Below are 24,249 nucleotides of genomic sequence, written 5' to 3' on the forward strand. Positions count from 1 at the left end.
AAGCAGCTAGAACAGATTAGCTTTCTTTCTGAAACTGTATAAAGCTTTGTTGTGTTTTTGAAGCTTCATTCTATTTGGTGGTCTCTATTCGATCCACTCTCCTTAATGGGGCTGCTTCAAATATACTTAGCATTTGAGCATTTTATCAAATATGTATGAGCCTCAGGTTCAGTTCAGCAATGGAACTTCCTGTCTGCTAAATTAACTTAACTTTGTAACACAATTTTTTCTTTTGTTATCTTAACAAAATTTAAAATTTCCAGAAAGGAATAAGGAAACCCAAGCTTCTCTCTCTTGCTGCCTGTTTTTCTCCCCTTTCCCCTCAGATATACAAGGACTGAAAGTTATGCTTGCTCTGTTCTGTTGAATTGCATTCACTCACCACCTAAAGGTCCAACAGATCAAGCTCAGACAGTTATGATGTCCTCTCATTTGCTTGACTCCAGCGTTTCCCATGGCAGAGACTGTTTTTCACTAGCCTCACCAGTGCTTCTCAAATGTGGCCCATAGAAACTGTTAGTCTAATAGAAACTGGCATAGAAAGACCAGTTTAGCTTTAAAATGCTAATCATTTGGTGCATGCTGGATTTATTATTATGTAAGACTATTTAAGACTATTTATTTTAATTTATAAAGCTATACAACTCATGATGTGTTGGTATTTTAAAAAAGTAGTACGCCATCGGCGGATGCCTCATTACTGATACTGGTTGAAGGCAACCTTCTTTATTCTCATCATAGCCAGGTCTTCCAGCCACACTTGAACCCTAGTGTCTTCCAAGTACCTCAGGTCTAGTTTCACAACTAGTACAAATAGATCCAGCTGCTCAGTGAAATGATCCCATTCATTGCACTACTACTACAGCAGACAGGAGGCAGAAGCAGGAGCATGTCGTGGGATGGGTAGGGAGGTGAAGACTGCATCTTTTGGTGGCAGGGCAGTTTTTCATCAGCTTGAGCTGACCTAAATGGGGAGCCTGGTCTCCTTCGTTCCCAGTCTCCTTATGCCAGCATTTGCAGGGGTACAACCATGGAATGAGGGTTCAAGAGCTCATCTGGCAGAAAACCAATGTGTCAGGGGTTAGGGACAGTAGCAGGGCAGGAGAATTGATTAGGGGGAGGATGTCTATCTTTATAAATTACTCTGCCTGCTGCCCTGGAGACCTGCCCATGCTTGCATCAATCTAGACCTTCAGCCAGTTGACATTAATGCTTCCTGGGACATGAGCTTGGGTTTTTTTATGACACTGAAAGTGGACATGTAGCTTCCTTAAAATAAACTACATAGAGTTTAGGAAGTAAGCTGACCCTAAAAATTACAGGATCACTGTCCAACAGCTCTGTCCAAAATTCAGGCTTTGTTTTGAAAGAGGAAAGATGGTAGAAGCTGTTGAAAGAAATGAATGCAGTAGAAACAGGTATATATGTATTTTCTTAAGTTTAAGAGCAAACATTTATCTAATAACTTTCAACATTGGAAGACTTCTGTCAGAATTATGTAAGCAACACAGAGCAGACTGAAACCAGCAGTTTTCACTGTCCAAGCTGCGTAAACAAGAGAAGGTTCAATGCAAGACGGCAGGAATGTTGAAAGGTATGAATTGGCTTTTTTTTATGAAGAGATAGTAACTAGGACAGCATTCGGCTCAGCTCAGGAAAGAGTGACTGAGGGATATGATCACTGTATGGAAAGTCATGGCTAAGATGGATACTGCAAATAGGGAATTATTCATTCCTTCTCAAGATGCAGGAACCAGAGGCCTGAAATTGAACTATATCAGGCTTCAGATTTAAAACCAAAAGAAGTTTTTTTTTTTCACACAATGCATATTTAAATTGCAAATCTTGTTGCTACCAAACTTTGTGGCTGTCAAAATTATAAATACATTCAAAAAATAACTAGACAGATTCATGAAGAAATGGAGTATTAAATATGATCAGGCAAATGCAAACTTAAGCTCAGAAAGTCCATGAACCACAGATCACTGCAATCTGAAAGGGGAATACTGGAGAGGGACTCTCTCTTTAAGTGGCCTGTTTCGTACACTCTTTCCTAAGGGTATATTAGTGGTCCTACTCACAGATGGGCTATTGCCCCAATCTGTGTCAGGACAGTTGTTCTGGAGCACAGACAGTGAATGATTGATGTAAATGATGGTGACAAAAAGGTTTGTGATGGGGAAGGAAGAAAGGGAGAGGAGCAGAGAGCTTTGCTAAAACTAGTGTCTTCAGTGGCCTCTTTTCCTTCAGAATGGATGTTAGAAGCAGCTGTGCTCCTTTTCAAGTAAAGTAGCTGAAACAGCATCTGAAGCAAAGCAGGTCAAGCTTTGCAAAGCTTAGGCAAGAGGCTAAGCATGAAGGCAGAGACCTTGGCATTGCTGGGGGATGCGTGTGCGGGAGAAAAAGTGTACATGCAAGTTTTAGCAGAGAAGCCCAGATTTGTCACAGGAACTGACTGAGAGGACAGTGGAAAGCCAAGAACAGCCAGAGAAACAGTAGCACTGTGACCCTCTTAAAAGCTAAGAAAGAGCACTGTTGACTGAAGTGTTTTAAAAACAGCAAAAGTAAGAAAACTTGGAATTTGGAGTGGTATTTTCCTTTACTACATGATTGATGTTAGAGAAAGGAAACAGCACTCTGTGTGCCGCCTTTGTAGGTATGCATCAAAGAAGTATCTGACTCATTTACCAGTTTCTTCTAATGGAAATGCGCTGTAGATCTGAAGTACTGCCATAACCAGTCAGAAGTGGTGACAGTGTAATTACCTTTCCTGATTGTGCCAACAATGTTAGAGTTCTTCCCAGTGAGTAATAAAGCCCCAGCCTTTGATATGGGGATCAGACAGTCTGTAGACAAAAGTTAAGGGAGGAAGAGGTATGATACCAAAGTAGTTTGTTTGCAAAAGAAGAAAATTGGGACAGGGATTCTAAACTTTTCTGTTATTCCATCAACGTCCCTTTTTTCTGGTATAAAAGTGTCCTCAGATGCACTCTGTACACCAGAAGGTTGTGATCTTGTTCTGGAAAGAGATTTTCCTGAAAAACTGAGTGGGTGAGCCTATAAAGGTTGTGTAGGACTGGGAAAATGGAGATAATACAGTGAAGAAGATAGGCTAGTTTCATGGATGGATCTCATTTTGATCTTTAACAGCCCTTCAGTCTCCATTGGCTGAAAGTTTTTTAGTGACACAAGAAAGAGATATATGGCTACATAAGATGAAAAAGAAGGAAAGATTACATTATTCTCTATATATTTTTTGCTGTGAGAGTTTCCCCTTCCATCTGGCCAGGCCATAGGATCTTGTAAACATTTTTTGTTTGCAGTGTGCAATTTACTGTTGATTAAAATTGCTTACAATGTGTTGGCCTCAGCTGTTTGATTCAGGATCTAATAAATGGCTGGTGATTTGTCAGGCTGTCACTCTATGAAGAAATCAAATTCTTTTGCCTGTTGGCCGTCATTTTAATAGTGGAATCATGGTGTTCATACAGCCCCCAGCCCTGCTTTCTGGTGAGACCCTGGCTCGTGCCTGAAATGCAAGTCATCATCCTCTGTACCTCTAACACATGTATATCAGCAAGGGCTTTTGTCCTTCAGAGGGGAATTCTGTATTTGTCGTAAAAGTGCTGGCTCAATTTCACAAATATTCACAGCACTGGAGATTGTTACCATCACAGCGATGGACTAAGTTGCTTCAGCATCTTTGAGCCATTCCTTGAGTGACAGGCACAGGGCTTTCATTTCTCTCTGTCTCCAAGAGATCCCTATAGTCCAGGTTCCTGTTTTTCCCCTCTCAACTTGGGTCTGGAACTGTGGATCGCCAGAACTTTTGCAGTATTTCTGACTTGGTTGAGTCCCTGTGGCTCTTCCATTTGAGAATTTGTAATGGCAATACACACTATGAACAGCAGCCTTTTTTAAGGCAGGCACCACTGAATCTTAGCAGTGTAAAGAAATCATCCTGTGACTGGTAAGACTAGTGAAGTTTGCTATCCCATGGCTGCGTTCTGCAGCCCAAACCTTCACACCAAAACAACCCAAATTTCCCCCTTTTGTTCGTTATAACTCACATCGTAGGACAGCACCCTCAACTCTGACTGAATCCTATGCAACCCGCCCCACAGTATAAGCTGGGCAGGGAGCAGCCACAAAACATAATTATTCAGTCCCTATTGCATCCTTTGTGCCTTCAGGCTTTGTACACCTTGCTAATTTTCAGTGAACCTGTAAGAACTAATTTCCGTCTCCTGAATTGGATTGCAGTTGACCAAAGCTTCAAAAGTTATTGAAGGTATAGTGGAAAACTGGAAAGCAGACTAACATAGCAAGAACAAATAATAAGAGAAAAATTATCTTAAAGTAGCAAATGTACATGTGCCTGCAGTTACTGATGCTGAATAACAATGTTGGTATAGGAGCATATGGTCTTAAAATAACTGAGAATGAATTTAGCTAGAAATAAGACAAAGGCTCTTAGCTATCCTTGATGTGTGTGAACAGCCTTGCTGTAGGAGTAGTGAGAGCAAACCATCTACTCTGCTTTTCAGTGGAGTTTAATTCATTTATGAATGGGATTATACAGTGTCTCTGCCTGCAGAAAAAAATAAAAAATCTGTTAAGTGTCTGGAAATACGATGCCTTTTCTAGTCCCATGTTCCTACCTGCAATCTGTGACCCTCCAAGAGCAAAATAAAGCATCCCAGATCTTTCAGACCCCTCCAAAGATTATGTCTGGGTGTCAGTCTGCTTCCCATATGCTTTTTTTTCCTGATGATGACATCTCTTCCCTGGTTGAGGGAATCCTTTTAACATTAGTAAAGGTCTTTACAGCTTGAACTTTACTGCCCAGATGGGCAGTAAAAAGGATCTCAGAAAAAAATGGCTTTTGCTTTAATCCCAAAATGTTGGCAGGTGGGTGGCTGTGAAGTCATCCTCCTCACTTGTTTTCAGGCAGACTTGCTGTTAAACTAACTCAACAAAAGTATGCAAGAAACCTCTCAGCACAGTTGGTCAATCATCCAAAAATGAGGACAACAGTACAGATACTCAGACTGGCTTGTAGGTCAGCCAACTGATTATAGGATTTTCCCATCACGGAGGTAGATAAAGCCTTTTGCAACACCAGGACTGACGCACTAATTGTGCTGTAAGATCCAATGAGCCCATGGGGGTATTTTACAGCTCCAGCTTTGTGTATACATTGTCATGTTCTTTGGCATGTCTGGAAAGGTGAACCCAAGCAAAATCCTATGGATGCCTAGGGAAATCTGGAATCGGAGCTGAATCCATTCTGCGGGAATAGAACAGATCTTGCAGTGCGCCCTTCTCTATTTCTTCATTTTTAGATGTGTAATAAATTTTCCCTGTTTCCAGAAGTATCTTGGGTGGAGCTTCAGGTAGGCTTTAAAGGAAGAGGTGCAAAGAGGGAATGGAGACATACAAGTCTCTGGTGTGCCCTGCCTTTTCGCACTTTCTTGCCTGCCTCACTTTTCCTCTTCTCGGATCCCAGCTGGGGTCTGTAGCTGGGAGGGTTGATGAAGCTTTCCTGTAGCTCAGCAGCCAGTTGCCCTGTGGCAGCTACGTATCTGTGCAAGGCTCAGCTGTGTCCCTGGCACCAAGGTGCAGCTGCTCCCCACAAACCTGCTCTGGCCCACTGATGTCCACCAGTGCCTATCCACAGGCACAGCTGATCTCTGTGGCCATGATCGCAGGTGAGTCCTGCCCAGCACCCAGGGCTAATTAATTCACCTTTCTTGTACAAGTGCAGCTGGAGAGGGTCCTGTGGGCTCAGCCACACCAGGATCCCAGGGATTCTGTCCATGCAGGAGGGCAACGAAGCCTCTGGCCACAACACCCCTAAAAAGCTCACTGACCCCCTCCATGCATGCAGCAGCCCCGTTTGTCAGGCAAGGCCTAATAGAGGGGGTGGGAGGAGGGTTTCTGGGGACATTGGGGGTTCCGCCTGGGGACAACCTGCAAGGCATCTGGGTCCCAGAGGCCAAGGGGGAGCGCTGGAGGCTGTGGGTGGGTTGTTCTCGACTCCCAGGCACGCTGGTGAAGAGAGCGTTGCAGAGCAGCTGCTGCTGTTACAGCTCTCCTGCCAGCTCCACTCCTCCCGATGCCATTCCTACCTCCAGGATTTTTCCCTGACTCACAGCATCACCATCCAAAAGTCTCCCTGGAGGAAGGTATCTGCCTGCTGGTTTGTCTCTTTATCCTTTGCCTCATCCGCGGGAGAAGGGAGAAAAAAAAGCCATAAACAATCAACTCGCCTGCTGCTTTTTCCTTTTTTTATTTCCCCCCTCCTGCTCCCTTCCTGTTGTCAAGGGGGGTAAAATCCTCTTTCGGAAGGAGCTTTTCTAGCTCCATGCATGGACGGCAGCAAATTGGAAGAGGTGAGCAGCAGGCAGAAGATGTGAGAGCTGGAAGGGCCGTGCCGTGGGAGTGGTCCTCGCTTTGTGTGCAAGCGAGGCAGTGAGTGTGCAGCCTCCCACTCTGAGTGCATCTTTTTTTGGATGCTGTGCAGTTCCCTGTGTGAAATGCTTTTTTGGTTAAAAGAGGAAGAGATGTCACATCAGGAGCTCACCCAGCGACTGACTACGGTTATCACCCATGTGGGTAAGACACCTTTATTTCTCTTCTCACTACATTTGTGTAGATTTGGGGGCCCTATTCCCCCAGGAAGTGCTGATACTCTGCACAGGCAGGAAGTCTTTGTGTGACAATATCACACCTGTGCATGAAATAGGAGCCATCAGCAGATTGCAAACGTATGGCTTTCGGCAATTAGACAGCCTTTTACTGATGGTTTGGTTTGTTTTTCAAGCATGCAGTTCTTTGAAAAGCAGAAAAAATAAGAGCAGAGAGTGTCCTACCTGTGAACTCATCTGTGTAAAATACCCAAGCACAGTCCTTCTTGCAGGGAGCTGGTATAGAAAAGGGCATGGTGGAAGGATGCTAGAGCAACAGCAGTGCTAACGTGCTTTGCATTTGCTTGTGATACTAGAATAGCAGCCCATTCTCAGAGAGTCTTTTTTATTGCTATTGCTGTTTCAAGGTTTCTGGAAGGTGCTAGGACAGGATCCCAAAAGCTTTTCTCCATGCCAGGCTTGGTTTTACTGTTTGCTAACCTTCAAATGCTAATGAATACAGGTAAGGCCCTATACTCTGCACTGGCATCCTTGTAAGTCTAAGCTGGCTACCCACTTGCTGGCATTGGTGACCAAACTACAAGGAACCAAATAACCTGAAACTAGCAAGACAGTAGGAGATGCTGGTCATTAAAATATCAACTGAGAAAAGCTTTTAGGACCCTCTTTTGTTACATACAATTGAGTTAAAGCAGATTGTGGCTGTGTTGTATCATGTAAAAAGAATATTTTTAATTGAATTGCATGGGAGCAAATTTTATAGCTGTCAGTGTTTGTAATGCATTGTGTGTTGTGAATGCCAAAGATGTTGCACGGGTTCCTGAAATGCCTTTGCCATTGACTTTGCTCAGTCTATATATGAAACAGTGTGATCAAAAGGTGGCTTTTGGACAATATACAATTAAGATTTTAGACCAAAATTCTTCTTGGGTTTGATATTAGCTGTAGCAGCTGAACTAAGTTTAAGAAAGCAAATGCAGTTGGTAGCTTGCTTAAAGAAATAGCACAAAAGCAGATTTAAACTGAATAAAATACTTAAGACCAGGTCCCATCTCTCCAAGCTCTTCTCCAGGGGCCAGTCTTGGTGCTGCTGGTAACCTCAGCAGGGGCTTGGTATGGGAGAGAGAGTATGATTGCCAGGAGAGCTTGGAGCATCAGCCTCTTTGACCCAGTGATGCCAACATGAGTTGCTTTGCAATTGTACAAATTCAGATTGACACAAAGTCACGTGAATTCACATTTTTATTATGAAGATTTGGGATTCAATATGAGGCACATTTAATTCTTTTAGGAAGAGTATTTCAGTGGAGCCGAAGAAATTTGTGCATCTCCTGGTTTTCCTGTTAGACTCAATACAGGTCCCTATCATCCATATTGAGGACCCCCCTTGATGTCAGGAGGGATTTGTTAGAGGTAACATAGCATTATGTTAGCATTTAGCAATGGAAGAAATCATCCTGGACTCTAGAAGGATGTTGATAAACCTTTCCCCTGTTCCCTGACAAATAGGTTTCTGGGTCATGTGGCTGAGGCTAGAGAGTCTCATTGGTTTCCTGGAGGTCAACCACCAGGTCAGTCCTAGGGAGAGGAATGAAGCTCACATATCTTGGGCTTTTTCCATTTCACATTGAGGCAAGAGCCTAGTTCACCAGCTTCCAACCCGGAAGGATAATCCCACCATTTTCCCAGCCATTCAAGACCTAGAAATCAGACCCTACTTGTGGAGTTTGCCTGTGTTTTTGTAGACAGTGCACATGTTTTTATCAAATCATGTAACTAGAAAAAGCAGCTGTGCAAAAATGGAAGCAAGTAATGTTAAAAAAAATTGTTAGTGGCTGAAGGAAGAACATTTCTTCCAAACCCACTGGTGATGCGCCATGTTTATGAATCACACCTTGTAACATGAGTTGCCTTAGCTGAATCAGCAGTAGGTTATTGAAACAGTAATTCCTGGATGGCTGCAGGGGTCTCTTTAAAGTTCAGTGGGAATATTTACAGCTCAAACAAGTGAAAGGTCTCTGATCCTCAGCAAACTGAGGGGATCCCTTGCCATGAACATGCTTTATAGTGTTTACTATTTTTACAACATCTATCACCCTCATATTACCACTTGGACTGATAGCATTCAACCTGTCTAGAATGTAGCCAGCTCTTGGTTGGGACCACAGCAATCAGCTCACCCAATATCAGGAGGGAAGAAACTTATTCACAAAATTTGCAAAAAGCCAAACAAGAACTTTATGAGAGCATTGAAAAGAAAGACCTTTATATTTGCAATAAAACCTTTATGGGATCATTTCAGTCTGTGTGAAGTAGATGACACACCATTTTATTTTTAATGTGTCAATAAGAGTGTCACAAACATAGTTAATTGCCTGGAGCTGAACTTATCTGTCCTGGGCAGAAGCTTTGACCCCTCATTAGCTGACTCATGTTGTGTTAGACAGTTCTTGTGCTTGTAAAAAAAGCCTCTTATCCTGCTACAGACTTCATACATATAGCTACCTGCTTCATCCAGGTTAAAATCAAAGCACTGAAGTTACTTACCTACTCCACAGTAGCTATCTTAACTTGGTACTTTTCTAGTACCATGCACCCTGCCCTGTAGCACATCTTTACACAGCATCAAACAATAGAGGACCAAATTAGATCTCTTAAATAGCCCTGTGCTCCCTCAGCCTCTCTGGGATCATTCCTGATTGCCCTGGTGTGGGTGAGGTAATGGGGCCACCACAGGTGTCTAGGACAGGAGTAGTTTGTGAATGCTAGCAGGCTTTCTGCTTGCTATCCAAGATTTAACATAAAATGTTACCCAATCTTGTTACCACAACTGCGTCAAGATTCTTTTTTTAATTTAACCTACTTTCATTAAACTTGATTGTTGGGAGGTGTTGGGGAAACATTCATCTCTTTTGAAATAAGTGTGTCCTTTGGGTAGGTGGGCAAGTGGCAGCTCTTCTGTGATGGGGAGGGAAGAAGCTTTGCTGGGTGACATGCCTGGTGCTGACAGCAGGATTGTTTGCATGTGGGAATGGTACAGCTCTTCCAGCTTGTGAAACCCACCAGAACATGCTTTTGTGCACTCACTACCCACCCACACTTGGCAGTTGGTTCCCAGAAGTCTGATGCTAGCTTTGCTATGTGTGGGCAATCTTCTGTGCACAGTTACGCACAGAAGCACCTCCACCCAGTGCCCCATTTTCCACAGATTTTTATTCTTAAAATGATTTTATAATAAGATGGAGCTGCCAGACCCAATGTCAGCTGTCTCAAAAGGAAACAACAGAGCTTGGCTCCTCTCTGTTACCAGTAAAGAATTCCACAGCACATTAGAGGCAGGGTTTTCTTAGAGGCTCCCCTTAACTTCCAGTTAAGTTGTAAGAGCTCCTCACATTTTCAGATGACAACTGGATCCAGATGAGCTGTCTGTCAGCGTCCCTGGTAGGGGAGGCACTGATGTGAAATTGCAGAAAGCAGTACATTGCACAAATTATGTATACAAGAAAAACATGCATTAATGTCAGCTTTCATCTGGTTTTACACACCATATTCATTTTTATGAATAGAAAAAAGAACTTAAGCAACTTGATGGAGATCAAAAGGAAAGTCAGTGGTATGACTTGATTTAGGATGGACATCTCAGGATTTACACAATCACTTAAAATTCCTATTAACCATGGTGGGTCAATTCCTACCACTCTTGGCTTAAGCACCAGCTCTGAGGAGTGGTGTAAAATATCTGTGTGTGTGAAGAGAAGCTGTGCTACAATCTGGGACAGGAAGTGAGGGATGATACTGCATCCACTTGACTGTTTGAGAGGAATTTAGGTCAGCAGAATGGAATAACCCGAGCTGGCTCTTGTCCGAGGCCAATGGCTTAGCATCACAAGTCACAGAATCTGTTTTATGCTGCAAAGCCACAAATAATCTAATATGTCACAGCTGGATAGATGATTGCAATATTTCTGATCTGTGTCTGTGTACAGCAAGGACACTCAAAAGAGGTTTTTTAAGAAATTAGCTTCCAAGGTACCGTATCAAATAGACCTTCTGCTACTTCTATGCAAAGGCTTATATCAAGGCAATGGAAATTCCCCTGCCTGCAACAGAAAATTCTTCCCTTTGTTTTAGAGCATTCATGCATTTCAGAAACTGTTTTTGAACCACTGATTCTATGGCTCTGTCCTACTTTCAGTTTTCTGGTGATCAGCAAGGGGCGACTGGTCTTTTCCACCAACGACAGTGCACCAGGTCTCCTTACCCCAAAGTAAGATACAGGCATGGGATGTGCATCTATCAGTGCATTCCCAATGAAACAGGACAATAGAAAACTGCAGAAATGTGTTTGCTAAATTTGCTTGGGATCTCCTGCTAATGAGAAGTGGTAGTTTGGAGTTCCTTTCCCCATTAACCTACTTCTATTAAAAAAAATTGACTTTCTGTTATCACGTTATCTGCATCTTTCTCTCTGTACCCCAATAAAGCTTTTGAACTGTTGGCCAATTTCTACCAAATTTGGTGAAGTGACAAAGGTCATAAAATATTAAGTTCATGCAAAATATGAGAACAGTGACTGAAGAGAAAAGAAAGATGCAATTAGTGAAGAAAATGCTAATAAGCTCATTCTATTAGACCTCAGAGAATCCACATGGGAAAATGGAATGGGGGAAAGGAGAGGTAATAACAATTTATCTTTTTTAGTTTCACAGCTTAAAAACCCTACTTGTTTACATTTTTGTTCCTAGATTGTGGTTATTAATTTTACCCCATTCTATATGGCTTATTCTGTGCAGCTGTTTCACTTTGAACTGTTTAATAAGGAACTGTTTAAAAGTGTTTTGCTAATCCTGCAAAGTTTGTGCCTATAAAAAGTAGAAATCAAGCTTTCACAGAAATCTAGGAAAAATGTGCAGATGTGCCTAGTGCACTCTCCAAAATGTAGAATATTACAAGTAACACATGGTATTTGTATAAAGCCCACATTCTAACCTGGTTTGTCAAGGCATGATCAGAAATAAAGACCATTAAGACATTGTTATGAGTTGGGGATCCAGAACACTAGTTTGTCTCAAGGCAAAGTATTTATGTGATAGTTTGGCCACGTGTTTAGGGAGACAAAGGTGACTAAAGAGCTTCCCACAACCAGTAGAAACGGTAGTCTGCACTAAGGCTGCTCCTGTTTCAGGAAAGAACAGCTTGGAGGTATTTCTCTTCTACATTCCATCTTTTATTTTAGCTGAATACTGTTTCATATGGGATGTGACTCTGACTCTACCATCCTTAACAGAATTGAAGAGAAAGTTAGAAAAATCCTGCCATATCCAGGTGTGTTACCAATAATCATTTCTCTTACAGCAGCATGTGGTAAGCAAAGCCATGCAGAGCTCCACAGAACTGAAAGGCTGCTTACAGCCCTAGCTGTTTTCTCATTTATTGATAACCTTTCCAAAACTAGCTTTTAAACCCTGAGCTTTCATTCTCAAGCCAGTAAGAGACCAGAATGTTAGGGAGAAAAGGGAATAGGAGTAGCTACCATCCACCATCTGCTTGCTGCAGGGTTTTCACACTTTCTGCTTATGCATTTTGTGATGGCAACTGTTGGAGACAGGGTACTAGGCTGGATGAAACTGAGGTGTGATCCAATCTGTCAATCTGTAGGCCACTGTCTGTTTCGAAAGCCTCCACATTGCTGCTGTTAAATCTAATGCTACAGCAGTCTCTGTCTGTCCTTTATTTTCCAGCCTACCTCAGTAATGGCTTGTAGGTGTTTGTTTCTTGGAGGGAATGCATGCAGGAGTTTTTAACATGGGAGTAAATTGTTGAAGGAAAGTCAGGTGGCAGAATCTGAGTTTTGCTGTTAGTACTGGTAGTGCCCATGGTCCTTTCCACATCTATGCATGCCGGGCACTGGGTCCTGTGCATCCTTAGAGAGCTCTACTGGGCTCTGTAGTTTGTCTGTTGGTGCCTGGAAAGTAGTTGGAACTCAAACAAATTATTCTAAGATGCATGTTTCAGTTGCAAGCAAGTCTATATGTCTGATGTTTGGGTCAGCTCTTCTCATCACTTTCCTGAACCCACCTCTGTCTTAGGACTGTTATTTCAGAGTGTTAGCCCTCTATGGCAGTTTTAATACAGCAGAAAGCAGGAATTTCCGAATTCCAGAGCAGGCATTTACAAACACTATGTGGTGGTTTTCTGTTGGGTTTAGGTTTTTTGCTTTGTTCGGGTTTTGTCGGGTTTTGGTTTTTGGTTTTTTTGGGGGGGGGCAGGTTGTTTATTACATAATAATTAAAAAAAAGAAGAATGAGGTAGCTTAGGTCACGAACAAGTGAAAAACGACTTCTTGCAGCATCATTCAATGAGCTATTCAGACTGTGGCACTTCCCCCTCTCATCTTAAACACTCCAGAGCAAGCCCAGGGGTACCTGGAAGGAGGAAGCGAGGGGACTCTCCAGGGGAAAGCAAGTATAGGAGGTTTCCTCCTGTGTGAGGTCTCTGGATCAGGCACAATGAAAGCTGCTGATGCTGACAGAAGTCATTGCTTGCTAACAGTTCTGACCATTCTACACTGCTAAGTCCCAAGATTAAGAAGAAAATGGGGCCAAAAGGAGGTGGAGAGGATCCCCTATCTGTTCCCATCTCTGTGGCAGAGGAAGCTCAGATGGTGTCACTGGAAATTAAACTGAGCTGACATCTATCACAATTCCTGGCAGCTCATTAAATACAAGGGCCTTTTTCCACCTCTTGCCTCATCTTTTATTTAATTCCTTTTCTCGCCTTCCATATGTGCCTGAATCCCAGAGATCCCCTGAGAGGACATCTCCCTGGGGGAAACAGGTTCAGCACTTGGGAAGATACTTGCAGCACCAGACCATCTCAGTGAGTAGAGAATAAGCTAAGCAATTTCATTGCTGTTACTCCTTTCCCCCTTCTTCCGCACCATGTTTGAGGCCTCTCTTAGCCCCTGAGGAATGACTCAGCATTCAATCTAGGATGAACTTTTCTGGATGAGGCTTGGATGACTGCTAAAATCATTTTGACAGCACAGTGTCTGGTACATGATACTAGCCCTATTTGTATATTTTCTCCTGGTTTTCAGTGCTGGGCTTGTGTTCAAGCATTTGGGAGAAGATAAACCATAAATGTTTTGTGTTAATGCTGATGTGTTTTAGCCCACTGACTGAGCCTCTTGTACCTCACTTTAGAGTTCAGCACAGTAACATGTGGATTTCCCCAGGTGGTCAGTGGGTCAGTGACTGGGAGAAATCCGAGTTCTGTACAAAGCTGCCTGCTCCTGCTCACATGAGAAAATGCTGGAGAATGATGTGAAAGGGATAACATGGCACATGGATCATTATTAGTTAGTCAGCTTTGGTGACTCACACTAACCAGTGCAGCGGGCACGGCCCAGAATTGAAAGCGAGGAACAGGAGGGAGACTGGGTGAACAAACAGCCAACTCTTACATGCATAGATGGAAAAACATCACTTATAAATACCTTAAGTGATCTGTAAATCATGGCATGGAGGGAAGTACTGCTCTGAGAGCAGAAACAGTGTAAATAAAAGCTTGTGAGTTTAGTGGAGGAAAGGACAGCAGTGTCCACTTTGGCATAGGGACAGATGTTTAGGGGACAATTGTGTTGAGATCACAGAATCTTCAAGCTCCACTGTCATGTAAGTACAACATAGATAACATCTGTGAGTCCAAAGACATAACTGCCTCTGAGGAATGATTGAGCTCATGTACTGGAAGAGAGCCATGTCCAGCATGTGAACACAGGCTGGTGTAAGTCTGAAGCAGTAGCATTTATTCAAGGGTAAAATACATTTGTATGCACCCCCTTCTTGTCATTTGCAGTGCAGCATTACAGAAGGCTGATGCCTTTTCAGCAGAGGCCTGCAAATAATTCAGGATTAATGAATAGTCCTTTATCCTGTTTTCTATTAGAATATTCCTTGCAGTGTAGTAGGGAAGCACTGAACTGAGACAGACAATCCCAAACTGTAGTGGACCCTAGCATTTAGTTTACAAAGCTGTTGTGTTCTGTCTTCATCTTTTCCAGGCATTGAAGGGACCTGACAGTACAGAACAATATCCCAGACAATATGGCCAAAGGAAGGACAGGCTACTAGGATCAAATATCCATGCTGTCATGAAATGATTGTCTATTTTGTTTACTAGAACAACATGCACACAATAGCTCAAAAACAGCTTTGCACCTGCTGAGCATTGTATTTGGAGTATTCTTGAAAATGCATTGTTCCAAAATCACTGCTGTCATGAAATTTGAGTCCCGAATCCTTTAGGCAGTCAAGAGCTAAACAAGCACAGCCAAAGCGCTGATTCTCCATGCCTTCATAGAGATGCACTGCCACTTATTTCGATATCATACCCTGCCTGCCTCAAAGTTGGATTGTGCCCATGGTTTGGCTCTGGTATAAGGTACTGCTCTCTAGTGCCTTCCTGATTTGAGGACACAGGGGCTTGTTTGGCACCTCAAGGCAGCCAGCCCAGCCCTCCCTTTCACTGGCAGAGCTTCCTTGATTCCAGAGCTACATGAATGCAACAGAGATAAAGTTCCCTGAGGACTCCATTGCAGTAAGTGCGGGAGTATTACAGTGAATGCAAGGCTGACTCTCTGGAAGCTTAAACAGAGATACAAAGGTCCTTTTGGGGATGTTAGTTCAGCTTTTGATTTTAAAAGTCACTGATTCCTTACCTGGATTACTCAAACATGGGAGTAAATGTTAAATTGCTACAGAAGCCAAAATCCTTTGAAACGTTGCAAAAAGGTGATGGGGAATGATCTCTCATCAATATTACAACAGAGTGGCTCTGATCCAGAAAGGTGCAAAGAGCTCTTTATTTCTCTGTGAATAAATGGGGAACTGCTGACACTCAGCACTCTGCAGGACCAGATGTGTTTGTGTGAGTGTACTTAGCTGTAGCTGACCCAGCTATAGCCCCTGCTGCAAACAGGTTTAAGAGGCAGCACAGTGCAGGCACTGCCTTGGGAGATGAGACTTATGACCTACTGTCAGAATTGCCCTGAGTTCGTTTGGGGATCTTGGGTCAGTTCCTGTAAGAGCTCAAGGAAAGCCAAGCTGAGAGGATCTCGAGTCAGATGCCCCACATCCGTGAGTACAGGCTATAATCTCCGTGCTTCCAGTTACCTCCATCTGTGTCTCAAAGATCTTGGATGGAAGCCAGCAGCTCTTATCCTGAGACTGTTTATGCACCCACCCTTATCACCTAATATGTGAGCACCCCAATGGTACTACAGTAGGGCTTTCATAGTATCAATCCATATATTAACACCATATGTTACAGACTTCATATGAGAAAGGCTGGTTCTGTCACTTCCGCAGTGCAGGCTGTTGCCTAGGGCAACGAGATATGAGGGGCTGCAAACCATTTAGCTATTGCTTTCTCTGCATGACTGTGAGTTGTATGATTTCCAGTTTCCCTTGGGCAATGAATTCTCTACAGCTGGCCCTGGATACAAGAGCAGTTATCTGCAGTTCCAAGACATAAATATAAGCCAAACAATGCTAATGTACAGCATTTTGGTCTGCCTGGCAACAGCTGCTGATGGGATCTGCCTCTCCTCATTCAATATGTGCCTCTATCTTCAGAGATTTTATAAGAGTTACTCCCAGTTAACACTGGAGAACCACTTCAAGATACTGGAACGTGGAGAGGTGAAGAAAATCTAAACCCAGAGATGATATCCTTCAGTATTCCAGGAGAGTGATTGTTGCCTTTAAATTCTGAGACCTTTAAGGTTGCAGCCATATTTTAATTATACATAGGTAGAGGATTAGCCCACAGTTACTACATCTCCAGTTATTAATATTGCAACATCTATAGTTTAGTTAGGACTTTCCAAGGATGTGCAAGTGCTGACAGGTACTGGGGGAAACAATTGCAGCAAACACATACAGCTCTAGGAACAATGATAAGTAGAAATGAGATGATTTGGATGTGTGAAGTTTGGATATGCTGTCTGTTAATTATATATGTTACAACCTTAACACTTCAAATGCTTTTTTTTCTGGTATGGAGTTCATATTCTAATAGAATTGCTGTGGCTAGAATTACTATCAGGACAGTTTGCCTCTTGTTATCAATCAATAATCCTTCACATAACAAAGGATGACTATAAATATTTCCCCCTTTTGAGTCTGAAGTTCACTGTTACCCATTACACTTTGGTTCAGAGGTCTCTGTAGCCAAGGCTTAATTTCTGAAGTGATCAGTATTGGTGTTTGCAGCATAAAAGCCAAAGCTGATGACATACATAGGAGCCATACTATTGATCTTGCAATATTCAGAGAAAAGGTTATTTCAGACAGAAATAGCTACAGCCTTAGTATGACCCTGAGCTGTAATCAGGTACATAACTAATCAGAAAGCTCCCAGCAATTACATGCCAGTAGTTGGTGCAGGAAGGTTGCTGGGAAAATCGTGATTAATCCTTGTTATGGTGATTAGCTTATTTTGTGAAAACAAAATTCCTAATTTCTTTAAAGCGATTCAAAGCTATTCTCACCATTTCATCTGTCTCAGATATTTGCACTGTTATCAATGTCTAGCATGTTTTCCCTTTCCACACGGCAGAAGCCAGGAGGGGCTTCACAGCAGTCTTTGAAGTCACAGTTCAGTTTGAGGTAAACTTTTCATCCTTTTTGTAGCTCATAAAAATCCTACTTTCTGGCTTTGTTTTCAGTTCGGGGAGAATGCAGTTTCAGCGATGTGCAATTGTCATTTTGGATCATGCTGATTTACACTCTGACTATACAGCAAAGCCTGTGCATAGTTATATCTTGAACGGGAAAAGAGAGCTAGCAGCCAAGTGCACTTCAAGGAGCAGTATTGGTTGGACAGAAGCAAAGAGAAGTTTGTCAGTGATATTCTGTGCCCATTCTGCCCCAGTATCTGCAATTGCAGCTCTGTACAGGCCACATTCTGCCTGTCCCACTCTCCCCTTCTGGGGAGCTGGGTGCCACCACCATGCAAGGTTTCCTCAGTCCAGCCGTGGGAAGGAGGAGAGATGAAACACGAGCAGTCATCCCCTGCATCCTCCCCTGTCCAGCAGGATACCAGAGCAGCGCTGCTGCCTGGGGAAGGGGGTGTGTGTCTGTCGGTCTCAGGAAGGCCGCTGTGCTGGAGCAGCCTTGTCCACCGCAGGGCAGAGGGCAGCAGAGAGCACCTTTTCTATTTGTCAGTGCCATTTTGCACTGCTATTTCTACTGTGGGAGTCCCTCAAGGGTAGGGTCAAATCATTTTATCTTCCTTTCTGAGATCAGCTGAAAGGCAGGGTGTTACAGAGTTGGGCAGAGGACCCTCACTCTCTCAAGCCCCTTCTGCAAGGGATTTTATGGCACTGCAGGGTTTGGTACACAGGAGTTACCTTCTGTTGATACAGATCCCTGTCCAGCGAGATTCAGATGGTCCCCATCGCTGCCTCTTTTGCTGAGAAGCTGCTAGAGAGTGTAACTGTTTCCCTGCACAAACCGTACAGGAGCAAGGCCATCTCCCTGTTCATGCTACAATAACATCAAAGTGCAAAATACCCAGAAAGCACGAATTCAAAGGCAGGCGTGGTCTCCAGAGGTAAATAGCCCATGAGGTGGGTGCTGAACCTTTGAAAATTGGGGTAGGCAAGTTCTCCATTTAAGCTTTTCTTCCAAATTGGGGTATACTCTAGAAGGACATCACTTGACTACATGTGTGTAATTCTTGATCTCTTTAAGAACCATAGTCTAAGTTTTACATAAAAGCCATTTTCATATTTGGGTGTAAGCACAACCCTTCATAAGAGTGAGCCTACTCTTATGGCAGCTTCTCTTTCAGCAAACATGAGAATCTGTTGTGATTTTGATAACTTAATTGAACATTACAAAAGCTATTAAAAGTCTTAAACATCTGCCAGGAAATACAAAGACTAGGAATATACCTTACAGGCAAATAAGGCTGGCATTAGTGTGACCATCCCCACCCCCCAGACACCAGTTCCACAATACCTGAGCAGAGATCATGACAGATTCAAATGACATATCAGGTCTAAGTTAGTCTAGCATGCCTAAGCTGCAGGTCAGGAACAGCAGAGAAAACAGCTGAAAACAGCATTACCCAGAGCATAAGGGAAAGAGGGACTGGGGGCCCTCTTAAGTGGAGTAGCTGGAGCATTGGGTGCAGGGTGTGTTGGTGGGAGCCTCAGATGAGAATGCTCTGGCAGTTGAGGCTGATTAGTGCACTCAGGACCCTGGCTACATGCTGCTGCTAAATGCAAAATATTTTCTCAGCAATCTCTCTAAAATACCTGCCATGTCCACTACCAGTGCTGATATTTAGGATCAGTCATTGAGCCTGATTTTAAAACTCCTTGTTAGTGTTTTGTTTTTATTTCAACCAATTAGCTCATTCTTAGCAGTTTCAGTTCAGCAGCCTTCACTACCAGACCTGCTGCCTCCGAAAGTGTATGTAGTAGTAATTAGCCCGACACAAACAACAACTGCAAAACCTTAATGAGCAAGATGCTGTTTTAAAATATGGTGTTGAAAAAGATGGGGGTATCTACAAATGATATAAAATAAAGTTGAGAAACATGTTCAAGGCTGCAACCAAGAAAGGGACATTTCTGGGTATGTCCCTATTTATCTTCCAGCTTTACTGCAGTAATTGCAATTGATCTTAGACAAATTGTATGAATACCTTGAGATTCAGTTCCCAGCTGAAGATTTTTTTCCTTATGCTTCATTATTTGTATTGAGGTTTTAAAATTCATTGGTGGGTTCTTATAATGCTTCTGACATAATTAAAAATATTGCTTTATTTTTTGTACAGTTGATTGCTATTCTTGAGGCAAGTATATTTAAAAAAAGAGGCAGACAGGAAAATACTGTGTAGAATTATGTGAGTTTATGCTACAAATGAGCAGCAAAGAAAGGGTTAAAGAGGGGTGAAACTTATTTCCCCACCTGAAAGCAGGTTCCAATTAGAAGCAGGTGTTATCACTAATAGTGGCATGGAGAATGGCTACAGGGCTTGCTCCAAAGGAGTTGTGAAAGAGATACTAGCTGAAAGAAACGAAACAAGAAGGTAGAATTTTAGGTGTAGAAGGAAATATAAAAGAGAGGCTGGAAGGCTGCATGGTGTGGGGGAGGGTAAGGTTGGAAAGCTGCATGGGTGACCCAAGGGCTGTGTGGCAGGCTGATCTGAGGGCTGATGCTTGTATGCTGTGTGGGAAGCTGCAAGGGTGTATGGGAGGACTGAAGGCTGTTAGGAAGGATGAGTAGGATGCTGGAAGACTACATGGGAGACCTGGAGGCCAAGTAGGTGGCTGGAAATTCATGAGTTGCATGGACAGACTGGAAGCCTGATCCGAGTCCAGTGTTACCAGCTCATGTGGCTCAGAGACTTAAGAAAGAAAGAAATACAATTACTTATAAGAGATCCTGTGGATATTCCAGATCCCAGGGAGGCAAGCAACAATTATGGTTTATTTACCAGCACATGAAACAATTAGATTCTCTTTCAGTTGGGGTGAATGTAGATAGTAATTTTGTGGAGTCAGTTGTTAACCTAGAGCTCTCAGAGCCTTCAGGGCTACAGGAGGTGGAAGAAAAGGTAGAGACTGTTCAGATGTTATAGCATCTTAAGAAGCAGCAGCATTTGAGAAGGAAGAGAAGAGGCTGTTTACTCTGAATGTTATATCACTTAAGAATTAATTTGAGTGATAGGCTAGATGGAGGCAGGCTCTAATATGTTCTTCTGGTGCTACAGCTGGCTTTCAATGCTATCTAGAAGCGCTGGCTAGGTGAGCAGGGTGGTGCTTGAAGTCTGCCTATGGTATTGCTCTTTGCCGGGGTATGAGGTCCTCACAATAAGAGAGATCTCTGCCACCTGTCTGCACTGGTGCAGCAGCAGATGTACTGGGAGCTGGAATCCCTCTTAAATCAATGCAGACTCCAGAAGATGTGCCACCTACTCAAATAGACTTCTTTTAGTGGTGCAAATGTACTGATAATACATAGTTCAACCTTCTTTGCTGCCCATATGCAGCATGCCTCTCTCAGTATCTTTGGAGCCATGCTCTAAGTACAGCTGACTGAAAAGGGTGCTCAGCTACTGAGACAGTGCTGGCAGATATTTCTAGTTTGCAGGTCCAGGAGAGATCATGCTGATCTATATCACTGTTGCTATAGATCTTTGAAACAAGGACTGAACACCTCTAACTCCAGGTTGTACCAATGCAAGCATGGGTCTTTGGTACCTCAGAGAATCAAAAGTCCAGTGTAGACAGACCTATATTTGGGAGCAATTAGGAGGATGGCATGCCACTTGATCCATATGATGCTGTCCACTTTGAGGTCATGTCAACAGTCTCTTATGTTAAGTGTGATGTGGTTTCATTCTTGACAACAGAATAGTCCTAACTGTGAACTTACTGCTTTTAGCTGCTTTCAAACAATTTTGCTGTTGCTTCCTTAAGCAGAACATCTTTGCATTTAAAGATTCCCCTCAGTATAAACCAATCTGAAGGGCTCTCGAGCCAGTGGGAGATGTATGGATATCTGCTTTTAGCACATTTCTCCCCAGATTTTGGCTTTTGTGGGTAAAAACTTTAGGTGAAATTATTCCTGCTCCCCCCACCCCCTGCAAGCCTTCAAATGGTTCTCAGATGCATACTCAAATAAAACAAAACAAAAATATTATTCTTAAACTGTATCCTTTTATTGGCAATTAAATGGGAAATTGTCTATTTTATGGGAGTAACAATGTCTCTGTGGTGCCAAAGTGCTCAGCTGAGAATCACTGGAGAAGTACAAAACATTATTTAATGCTATATTCCATGAAGTGGACTTATGCCTATTAGGACTAAGGTCCATAAACAGATGTGGGATTTAGATACATTTTATTGAGTTAATCTGTGCTGGTCAGCAGAAAGCATTTGTAGTGGGGTTTGCTGGCAGACTGAAGAGCAATTTCTTATCTCATCAGAACACTGCACCACTCAGCTTTAGGCAATTTAAGTCCATAGTACTGTTGAGGTCAAAGCACTGTCCTTATTTTATGTTGGCTGAAGGTCTAGCCTTGTGCAGACAGTGTTTAGCACATCCCAACGTGTGAACGCTGCATGTCCTGATAGTGGGACACTTGTATTGACAGGGAAGGTCTTTGTGCATTAGTGTAATGTTGCAGAGAAACCCTTGTGCTGCCTCTTGTAGGACAAGTTATCTCGGATGCAGCTGTATACAGTTTCTGCACCTGAAGCTGACTTTCGAACATCTTGTTTTACTGTGTGGACATACTTGCCTATTAGTATATATGGTCCCTGGATAATTTTAGGCTTGCTATGAAAGGAAATGAGGCTTTTATGCTCTGTCTGTCCCAGCTGGCCCTTTTCCATATAATTTTAGCAGCTCTTGCCTAGTTTTGACAAAGGATTGAAACTTGGTTTCCTGTAAATCTTGTGAAAAAAGTTGTGAGAGAGCTGATCATTAATTTACCCTACTATTAGACATTACAGAATCAAGATAGAGTAGGGTGATGAAAACCATTAATTGTGCTGGTTGGGGAGGAGAAGAAGAAGGCTGGGAGTGTGGTTGTGTGTGATGAGACATCTTTGCCTTGCTGTGCCCTGGTGCATGATGCAGTGCTCTAGGTGGGGAGAAGTAAATGAAGTGTACACGATATACACTGATGCACAAGCTAGCAGGTTATCCATCCCTTTACTTCTCTGCTACACACCAGGCTTTGGTGTAACTTGGAAAATCACCCTGTAGATTGTGTCTTTCTAGAACCTTAAATCCATTATAGCTGATGGCTTAGAGACAAAGCTGGGGAGAATAAACTGGGAACAGCTCCGGGGTTCATGCTGTGGGTGGATGTGAGGAAGGAACAGCACTGCAGCATCAAGCATTGAGCAGGACAAATTCCTACTGCCCTGGTATAGGTGTGTGCAAGTGTCCAGCTGCCCTGTGTGATTGCACAGATGAGAGTGCTGCAACCTCTCATTTGCAGGTGCCCAGCATTGAGAAACTACCATGTGGGCAGGTCTTTCAGGACAGACCTCTGGTTTCTGACAGCAGCCCTGTCCTGGGAAAAAATAAGAATGTGTACATCACAGTTGCCAGGCCAGAGGGAGTAACTCCTCTTTGACTGATTTTATCCTCAGTTCCCTAGAATAACACAAGCCTTGTCCTAGGGAATGTGAAAGGAGTGTGTTTGATGTGTATCTGCCAGCTGATACAGCCCAATCAGTCATAGCCTTGGTGTTTAGGAAAGTCTAGATAGGGGCTGCTTTTTCCTTGTGGACTGCTCAGAGTAACTGAGTGAACCTCAGTGCACAGACATGCAAATAGGAAAAAAATCAACAATCCCTAAAGCCCAATATCCCACCCTACATAGTAACTGATGTTGAGTGTTTGAGAGATGGCAATAAAACTTTGGAAATATCATTACTGTACTCTGTAATGTGAGGAGCTGTTTCTTCCCGTTCGGCTAACATTTGGCATGTGTCTGAAAGCCTTGAGTATCAACAGCCCTTGTGATTCTTACAGATCCTGTTTTTATCCCTGTGTCTTTCTGGTTCTCCTTTATCTGCTTTAAGTTATGAATTGCCACAACAAAAAAAATGCTACTTCTGTCAGGGAACGTGCACAGCTGCTCCTCAGGAAAGAAGCTGTCCTGGTGGTCTTGGCTGCGTGGATCCAGCAGCTGTTCTGCACTGTGAGTGCTCCAGTGGTGCATTGCAGGAAGAAGAACGTGAAGGGGGAGAGAAAGAGAAACAGCGCAGTGCTCTGGACACTATCAAGAATCAGGGTTACCATCACATTGGAGGTCACTCAGTGTGTCAGTAGCAGAGTACAGAGAGGAGAAAAACATGTTCCCTTCTTAATGTCCAGAGACATTCTTTTCCAGCACTCATGCTGCTGCTGGAGGGCAATAGCACAAAGACTGTGCCTGTGTATCCACCTCTCACAGTGCATGCTGCATGGGTGGTAAGGTGATCATGGTGTTCAGGAGTGTGGGAGAATGGTGGCCTGACATGCCCAGTTTTATGGATCAACCTTTTCGGGGTTACCCAGTATTCTCTCTCACCTGTTTCTTTTGCATTTACTTGTCTTTCATTTTATTTCCCTGACTCTTTAAGCCAAGAGCTATGTTTTGGGTATGCATTGCACAGAAAGGCTCTTAACCTCACTTAGGTCCTTAGGCATTTTCATGATCAAGACTGGAATAACTTTGCATCCAAGCCTAAACCCTGGATCTAGCTGGTCTTTACCTTTGTGCCAGTTACAGATGGGTAACTTTGGGAATCTGTTTGTTTATCTTGCCAAGCAGATGCCTAGCAGGACAGAAATGCCTTCTGTTCTTGCTGATGTGCACTTAGCTGCAGAGGTCAAGAAAACTAGATAAAATAAAACCTGCAGGTGCAGCAGCAAGTCCTGCCCACTACTTGGCCCATGAAGATTCCACTCATCTGATCTCCTGGGCAGCTTCTCTAATCCAGCAGTGATGGCACTGGCTTCTTTTTTTGTTTTTGTTTGTGTTTGGTTTTTTGTTTGTTTTGTTTGGTTGGGGTTTT

The 24,249-nt window shown here is 43.1% G+C and overlaps 1 protein-coding gene across 1 annotated transcript in view; it reads left to right on the forward strand.

Annotated features, from left to right (window-relative positions):
• The first annotated feature begins 6,130 nt into the window (after positions 1-6,130).
• MCF2L2 (MCF.2 cell line derived transforming sequence-like 2) overlaps positions 6,131-24,249 on the forward strand; it is a 186,823-nt gene continuing 168,704 nt past the window's right edge. The window contains exon 1 of the mRNA XM_052804872.1: positions 6,131-6,618. Within this exon, the coding sequence (XP_052660832.1) occupies positions 6,516-6,618 (103 nt within the window). The 5' untranslated portion in view covers positions 6,131-6,515. The remainder of the gene's footprint in view (positions 6,619-24,249) is intronic.

Source organism: Harpia harpyja, chromosome 12 (genome assembly GCF_026419915.1).
Source record: "Harpia harpyja isolate bHarHar1 chromosome 12, bHarHar1 primary haplotype, whole genome shotgun sequence".
Lineage (NCBI taxonomy): Eukaryota > Metazoa > Chordata > Aves > Accipitriformes > Accipitridae > Harpia > Harpia harpyja.